Raw genomic sequence first — 9,370 nt, 5'->3', positions numbered from 1 at the left:
GTAACTTGAATCACTTTATAAAGATAAAAAAGCTGCGCTAAATTACATAATGAAGATATTATTTAGTGTTCCAATTTATTTATATAAATATAATTTTATTCATGTACCTTTTTTTTAAGGTTAGTGAGAAAAATTCTCACTTACAAATTGTAATAAAAATCTTGTAGAACTCCATAATGAAAATTAAATTACATTCTAACTAGAAATTGGAATTTACAAAGTGAATAGCATTATCAAGAGGCAACAATATGCAATAGCGAAACACATGTTCAATATGGTTTGAGAGTGATTTTGTGTCTCCTCCGACACCACATGTATGATTTTATTAATATAGATGTGTGGTCAGGGACGCAACTAGGATCTGAGTAGGGGGGGGGGGGGGGGGGGTAAACAAATATTTTTGTTTAATAAAAATATATTTATATAACACAAGATAATAAAATCTTTCACTATTTGATTTCATAAAAAGACACAATAAATGACTAATACTAACAAAGTATGAACAAGAATCTCTTTGATATAATTTTATGTGTGCAAATTACAGACAAAAAAGAATCATCTAATTAGAGGTGTAAGAAATAAATTGTATTTGGTGGACTGATATAGTATTTTAAGAGGCTGGTCATTGAGAGGTCAAATTAATAAAAAAATTACAAATAATTATGCTTTTAGGTTAATTATATATAAATTGAAAAAAGTTAAGAGTGTATTTGTCTAACACGGTAAGTGTTGGTCCCAAAGGCACCTAGAGGGGGGTGAATAGGTTCTTTTAAAACTTTTAATCTAAATTAAATTATCTAGCGTGTCTATAAGTTATTCTTGGCAGAAACTTGAATAACTTAAATCTAAACTAAAATATAAAATAAATAAAGTAAAGAGTAGAGTTTAGAGACACTTGACACGAGAGATGTTTACGGAGTCTGGCACTAATGCCTACGTCTCCGAGGCTTCGTGGCCTTCTTGATGGCGCGTCTTTCTTTACCCAATGAGAAAAGAATATAAGGTGAAACCGGTGAGCCCTTACAAAGCTTGGGAAGTCACATGGTCCGAGCACGGAATCGGCTCAAGAGCACTAAAGGCTCTAATACAAGAGAAACGAGCACTCAAGGCTCTAGGGCTTGTATGAATAAAAGATCTCTCACAAATCACTCGAGTTCTTACAATAGATCATTTAGTATGGAGAAGATTTTCGGCTGTTGAATGAATATTGAAGTTCCAAGATCAAGCAACCAAGGTAGCTCTCTAATTGAGTTGAGAAGAAGATGTTTGACAGCTGGAGCACCACTAGAAACCTTGCTTTGACTTCTACATAAAGGGAGAGAAACAAATCTAGGTTTATTCTTGTTTCTATATCTAATGTCTGTCTTCCAAGGGTTATACCGATCCATCCGTTCATATTCTGAACAAGAATAAAAACATAGAAGTTGTAGATCTCGGTCTCCTGAGAATTTTAACTTTTGATTCACTCAAATCAGAGTTCGTATGACCAAACGGTGGTCAAAATACGAAAGGTGGCAGGCTGACAGAATTCTAGCGTTGCAACGGTCCGGGTAGAGTTGCAACGGTCCGTCTCTAGAAGTCTCTGTCTCATCTTAAAGTCTGAACCTCGTGAATCGATTTAATGAGGTGTGGTCAGTATTTATTCCGTTATAACGGTCAACAACTGTTCTGGAACTTCAGTATTCTTCAAACAAGCGTATCTTGGTGCTCGAGTGTCCGATTTCGGCATATGACCACTTTTCGGAAAGCTTGTGAAGAGTAGATGTTGATTATGAAGTTTTGGCCATCATTTGAGCAGTGATGCAGTCAGTTATCTCAAGGATAAGGGAAATAGCCTCAACAGCCTCAACAGTCTTGTTGTATTTTTAAATCTTATGAACCTTTACACATCTCAACTAAAAAAATTTGTTAAATACAATTTATCTATGTTTTGCAAATCTAGTCAAATAGATAAGTCGAGGGTTCTCAAAAGCCAACAGTAAGAATAATAAATTACAATTTGATTGGACACTTTCTTTTTCTATATTTTCTTCTATGTTTGATCTTTCCAAGAGAACAATGACTTTTCCTTTTTTGTTATCGCTGATGATGATTCAGAAACTGAAGCGTTTATATGGAAATGAAAAGGCAATATAAGCAGTTTTGATTTCTGAACTTTAATATAAGGAGGCTAATATATATAAAAATATTTTTTCAGTGAAGGTTTAATATACTTGGTAAGCAATTCTTGAAATCATAGGGTAGCTTAGCACCCTCCGGTATGAACTAAGATCCGCCCCTGTGTGTGGTTTCAAATATAATGTTCAATTTACAAAGTAAATCTCCATTCTATTATTAAGCACGTTGGGTGTCCGATCCGCCAATGGCTACGATTGAAAGATGAAACTTCGGATTTGATCTCAGCTCTCCAATTACATAATTTGTCTTCTTTTGATTAAATACATCTGATTTATGTATAGAAGTCTAAATTTAGTTAAAAACATACTCACCACATGTGCTGACACACAATACGTTACAATTAAAATTGAACAAATATGAAATTTAGCGATATATTTATCCATTTTCTTATTTCTTTGTTTCCATATTTTTTTTCTTTAATTAAGAAGACTCCACCTTCCATCTTTTTATTTTTTTGTTTCCTTACTTCTTCTTCGTTTCTATATAGATCACAATGAAAATCATTTTTTTTATTTCCTTATTTCTCTTTCTTTGCTTCTATACATATTGTTGTGGGCAATTTAGAATATATTTCTAATAATATATCAATGTGTGTGTGTGTGTGTGTATTCTAAATTGGAAACAAAGAAGGAGAAAAATATAAATTGAAAACAAAGAAGAATATATATTAGAATGTGTGTGTGAATATATATTTCTCTTATAATATGTATGTGTGTATATATATCCTATACATACACACAATAACACTTTTTATTTATGTTTTTTGATATCATTATATGTTGATATTGAATTATTGTATGATATTTGATATTAGATTCGAATCGATCTATTATTTGATATCATTGGTACTTAAAAATAAAGAATCACCACATCATCAAATTGTTATTAGAGTTCACGATTTATTAAAAATACAGAATCATATAAATTTTCTATTAACATGTGTCTTAATTTTAGATAATTATTATTTTCATTGATATATATTTTTCTTATAATATGTCCCCGTTGCAACGCACGGGTATGATACTAGTAGTATTATCAAGAAGCAACAATATGCAACAGCGAAACACATGTTCAACATGGTTTGAGAGTGATATTGTGTCCCCTTCGACACCACATGCATGATTTTATTAATATAGTTGTGTGGTTTCAAATATAATATTCTAATTCAAGAATATTACAATATGATTGGAACTTTGTAGGGTTATTTATTTAAAATTAATTTTGTCGGCAAGATACTGTTTAAAAAATAATTTTTGTATAAGCGGGTAGTGATCGAATAAAATAGTAAGTTTTGTAGAAATTTCTCTTCCTGCTTTATATTACATAATCAATTATTATTATAATTAATGCCGGTAGAATTTAGATAAATTTCTAATTTTAAAGATTTGAAATCTCCATTGTTTTCTTATCGGAGAATGGATAATTAATTTGGTCCAGATGTTTCTTATCACATCATATCTGCAATAATGAAAACAGTAACTGTTAACATCTGCACCCATACTGATTTTATTCTCTCACATCATATCTGCAATAATTAAAAGTTTAAAACAGTAACTGTTAACATCTGCACCCATCAAAAAAAACATCTGCACCCATACAACTTGTCAACTTCTATACCAGCATCACTGGCGCGCTTAACTGAAGTAATACTGATTTCTATTCCTTCTTCCAGCGCTGAATTCAAACTTAACCATAGATATTAACTGTAGTTTGGGCATAGTTACTGGTGTACTACAGTTTAGATCTAGTTTAGCTCATTTCTTTGTCTATAAGTACCTTGTATCCTCCTCTTTACATATCAATGAAAAAAGCATACAAAAGCAATGTTAAAACATTCTTAATTAATCTTTACTTTAGTCATCATCCCCAATACAAACGAGAACAACAAAAATGGAACTACCTCTCTACTTTCTAACTTCTCTTCTCCTACTATTCTTGCTCTCCCTTCGATTCCTCCGGAAACAAGCTACACATTCTAAATCTAAACTCCCTCCAGGTCCCCCAACCCTGCCTTTTATCGGAAGTTTACACCACCTAGCAGGTAGTTTGCCGCACCATGCCCTGCACGATCTTACAAGGTTACATGGACCCATTATGCTCGTTCGTACTGGCGAGACTGACCTTGTCGTCCTCACTTCTCGTGAAGCTGCAAAAGAGGTAACTTTCTAGCTGATCAATCGTTTAATGCTAAAATTTTAAAGTACCTTTTTTGTTTTGTTTTGAATAATGGTTGGCTATCCGTGATTACACTGCAAAAGCTGCCTTAGGGAATTTGATCTCTCTGGCATTTTCGGCTTTTAGCAAGTCCTACGATTTGTTCAATGTGTCGACAGTAGAGTTAATTGGGGCCTCTGCTGTTGCTTTTGGCAAATTTGTGGTTTTAAAAGGTACAATGTAAATAGGGACTTGGATATGCAGGACATAAGAGTAGAAAAGTTAAATGATGTGAAGGTTTTCCAGCTAATTAGTATAACATCTTGTTGGATTTAAATATGAGTAGAACTAGTACTAGGGTGTTCTTAAGTTCACCAAGTTCCTTGGTGACAAATTCAAACAGTTGAAACCCGCCTATTTTACTAGTGATGCGTTTACATGTAAAAAAAATTAATTTTGCATAGAATCAAGTGGTTAAAGTATTTTCAAAAAATGAATGCATTATAATTAATTTATTTACCTTCTAATTTTGACCGCTTGACTTTAAACTAAATTAATTCGAATCTTTAAAACTTTCACATGTAGACACATCACTCGTAACGTAGGCGGGTTTCAACGGTTCGGATTCGTCATTTGAAGCCAATTTGATGGACTTTAGACTTGAGTTCACCAAGTAGCTTGGTGAACTTAAGAACACCCTAGTTCTACTCATATGAGGAGATAACATATTTGAATAATGTAATGTATAATCAATGTATCTTAATGATCTTCTACATACATAATGAATCGATACGGCTCGAGAACAGGCCAAATCAGGCCCATAACAGACAAGAATCTCTCTTATAACATGTAATTTGAATTATACATATTTTGAGGATAATTGGATAAATATCTAATAATCTTTGTATTGAAATTCGACCGAACTTCATTGTCAACAAACAAAAAAAAAAAATTAATCGAACTTGGGAAAGTTGTTCCAGGATCTATGGAATGCCTTCCAATTGTTTCTGTATTTGTATAATCCCAAGTAGATATGCAAGGTATAGATAAGGTCTAAGAAGGTTAATATATAGTAAAAAAATTAACACGATTGCTGCTAATTAATTACAATTATTTTATTTCTTTATATTCATATATGATTTACGACAGTTTGTGGTCCTCAAAATCAATTATACCTTTTAACATTGATGCATACACACTGCATAGGTGATGCATACACAGGATGCAAACTTTGCAAACCGCCCTCCAAATAGTGCAGTAAAGGTTCTCATGTATGGTTCCGCGGATATTATCTTCTCAAATGGCCCCTACTGGCGCGAGCTGCGTCGAATTTGTACCAGTGAGCTCTTAACTTCAAAACGGGTCAAATCTTTTTCCTCTATCCGGCAAGAAGAGATTAATTCCCTATTGAAGAGCTTCGCATTAGTTGCTGGTAAATCACCAGTCAATTTGACTGCAAGGACGTATGAGCTTTTTAATGATATTATTATTCGTGCAGCATTTAGTGGAAAGTGTAAAATGAGAGGAACTTTTTTAGAAATATTAAGGGAGATACAGGAGCTTTTGTCTGGGTTCCAACTATCTGATCTCTTCCCATCATTGAGTTGGTTGGATGTGAAAATGAGAAGAAGAGCTGCGAGAGTTCATAGGTAACACTACACCATTTACAAGTTCGGACAATACACATAATTTGATTGCATTAAATCATTTTGCAATGTTCAATTATTTGGTTGTAAGTCATTCGTTTATTGTAACTATATGGGCGGTTGCTATTATGCTTTTAACACAATGAAAATATGGTAGTAATAATATAGTGTATCGCAGTGAAATTCATAGTTACAACTTATTAATTAAATACAACCAAAGTTTAGTTACTAGAAATGCGTAATAATAATATTTCAATCAAATAAAAATTTATTTGAACACATTTAACACAACCAAGCTACAATAGCAATCAACTTTCCAATCATGCATCCTGTTTTTGTTCTTATCCTTTACTGTTTGAGTGAGACCCATATGTTATTATTATTAATACATGTAGCAAAATGGATTTGGTACTGGAGGAGATTGTACAGGAGCATTTGAAGAATCAACAACAACAAAAGAAACGAGAAGACCAGGAGATTGAGTATGATTTCGTCGATGTCCTTATCAATGTAAAGGAACGTGGTGATTTGGAAGTGCCTATCACGATCGATAACATAAAAGCTATTATCTTGGTATGTGCCTGATTAACTTGTGTAATAAATATAGAAAGGAATAAAAAGCCCCAATAACTCCCAAGAAAAGAAAGAAATGGTGCATTATAAAAGTTTATTCTCATTTCCACGTATAACTATTCTCTCATTATGCCGAACAACCCCAACTAAATAAATATTTAATGTACTAGCTAGAGTGTATGTATGATGTGGAAAGAAGTAGTAATTGAATGTTCTCTCTGATGAGGTACTCTTTATTCAGGATGTATTTATTGCGGGAACTGAAACATCAGGGATAACAATTACATGGGCCATGACAGAACTAATGAAGCATCCTGAGGTAATGGCTAAGGCACAAGCGGAGATAAGGCAAGCTGCAAGTGATAATACTAATTTTGACGAGAATACGTCCAGTTATATACAATTAGTCATCAAAGAAACCCTGAGAATGCACCCACCCGCGCCTCTTGTAGTGCCACGACTATGCAAGGAGAGTTGCCAGGTGCTTGGTTACACAATTCCCTCTGGGGCCCGCATAGCCATCAATGCATGGGCTCTGGGAAGAAACCCCGACTACTGGAACGATCCAGATGAATTCAAACCGGAGAGGTTTGAAACGCATGCTATTGATTTTAAAGGGATGAATTTTGAATTTTTGCCGTTTGGTGCTGGGAGGAGGATTTGTCCGGGACTTAAATTCAGTGTGACTGCGATGGAGGAGGCTTTGGCAAGTCTGTTGCTGCACTTTGATTGGAAACTACCTGATGGGATGAAACCGGAGGATGTTGACATGACAGAGACCTATGGAATAGTAGCTGCCAAAAAAGAGCCACTGTATTTGGTACCAACGTTGCGTGTTCCATTGCCTGATGTTTAGATTAATTAATAAATCCAATCTATTAATATTATATTATCAATATATTACCTTCTAAGTTTGCATTATCAATTAAATTAATATCCAATCAATTATGATTGTCTTTTGTGTAATAAAGAAACCTATTTAAAAAAGTTGAACTATTATGATTATGACTTGTGATTATGATTATACCTTCTAAGATGAACTATTCTAATAAATTTGAAGATGAACCATATATCTTTGAGGATAAGAGTTGAGGTGAAAAAAAATACATTAATTATATAGTCGTAACACAATAAACCGATGCCAATACTTTATCAAGGGGATAGAGATAGATATCAGGTTTTACCAGCTGTCTCTTTCCAGAAAAATTAGGGAGAACAAATGAGACCAAAATTATTTTCTCTATTGAAACAGATTTTCATTTATTATTTCACTACATTTTTTTTTATAACTTGAGAGAGTTCCAAATGTGACCTCACAAAAAATATGTCAAAAATTCGTATCATAAGATGTGATTTTCATACTACAACATTTAATTAATGTTTACAAAAATTAATAATATAATTAGATGTGATTTTCATAAGATGGAACGTAATCCATATCATCATAAATTCGTATCATCGAGATTACGAATTTTCTTTGTAGATTTCTTGGTTGGGTATTAGCCAGCTTATTTTGGATTTCATGAATTAAACATTTTTTGTTTTTTCTATTATAATGATCAATTGTTTTGACACGATCTTTGGTGATTTGTTACACGCAATTTGTTCACGTAGCATATTGCAGGGCAGCCCGGCTATAGATAAACTTAAGTCTCCAATTATATATCTTAAAGTATACAGACTCCAACTTACTAGCAAGATGTAAATTGTTCCATATTAAAGTAAAAAAAATACTTCGAATGATTGTTCACAAAACAAAATAGAAAAAATGTTTAGAGGTATACATGTGTTCTTTGTTTTCCGGATTTCTTATATAGAATTATACTTCGAGAGTAATTAATGGGCATGAGTTATTTTTCAGGCTTCGCTATGTTAAAAAAAAAAATGTTTTAAGAAACAAGACAATATTGCAGAAACTATTTTTCACTCAGAACATTTAAGGGACAAGTAATTAAATATAATTTTTTACAAAATATTTAAAAGATATATAATGACAAACAATTTATATAATTAGCTGTTTTATAATTCATTAGAAAAACACAAAATTGCACTAGTTTAAGAGATATATAGCACCTCAGACAAATAAAATGCGTACTTTTTGAATAAAGAGAGAAGAAATTAGATCTGAGCGCTATCGAATTAACATATAAATTAAAAGAATCTGAACTAGCTAGATTGAAAGCATAGATGATGAAATATATCAAAATAAATTTAGAAGTTAAACACTCTTTATAAAATAGTAAATTTAAACCAAATTAAATTGTCACCTTTTGTTTACAGACGATCGATGCTTAGAATCAAAAGCTGATCATTAAAACATAAATGATACAAAGACAGTTTTCAAATGACCGCTTATGACGTCTCTATAAGCATCTATATATGGCGATTTCTAGCGATTTTGTCCCTCCCAAATCCCACCCCTCGTATTCACCTCTTCTCCTCCGCTTCTGCTTTTGGCCTATTCCATCTTTGAGTAGGTGTTACTGTCTGATGGAATGTTCACAGTGCTTCGGCATAGCGAATCTGAATTGTCACCTTTTAAATTTAAACCAAACTGAATTGTCACCTTTTATTTACCGATGATGCTTAGAATCAAAAGCTGATAAAAACATAAATTATACAAAGACACAGTTCTCAAACGACTGCTTATGGCATCTCTAGAATCACCTATGGCGATTTCTAACAATTTTGTCCCTCCCAAACCCCACCCCTCCCTCGTATCCACCTCTTCTCCTCCGCTTCTGCTTTCGACCTATTCCTTCATTTTTGAGCAGATGTTTATGTCTGATGGAATGTTCACAGTGCTTCAGCATAGCGAA

General features: G+C 33.1%; 1 protein-coding gene across 1 annotated transcript; it reads left to right on the top strand.

Annotated features, from left to right (window-relative positions):
* The first annotated feature begins 3,968 nt into the window (after nucleotides 1-3,968).
* On the top strand, nucleotides 3,969-7,427 carry LOC144552385 (desmethyl-deoxy-podophyllotoxin synthase-like). Its single transcript, XM_078300393.1, has 4 exons — nucleotides 3,969-4,335; nucleotides 5,539-5,981; nucleotides 6,374-6,551; nucleotides 6,793-7,427. Exons 1-4 carry the CDS (start codon nucleotides 4,069-4,071, stop codon nucleotides 7,405-7,407), a joined length of 1,503 nt encoding a protein of 500 aa, XP_078156519.1. The 5' UTR covers nucleotides 3,969-4,068; the 3' UTR covers nucleotides 7,408-7,427.
* Nucleotides 7,428-9,370: the final 1,943 nt, after the last annotated feature.

The sequence above is a fragment of the Carex rostrata genome, chromosome 4 (assembly GCF_964058835.1).
Source record: "Carex rostrata chromosome 4, lpCarRost1.2, whole genome shotgun sequence".
NCBI classification, from domain to species: Eukaryota; Viridiplantae; Streptophyta; class Magnoliopsida; order Poales; family Cyperaceae; genus Carex; species Carex rostrata.
This window is presented reverse-complemented; position numbering and strand designations above follow the sequence as displayed.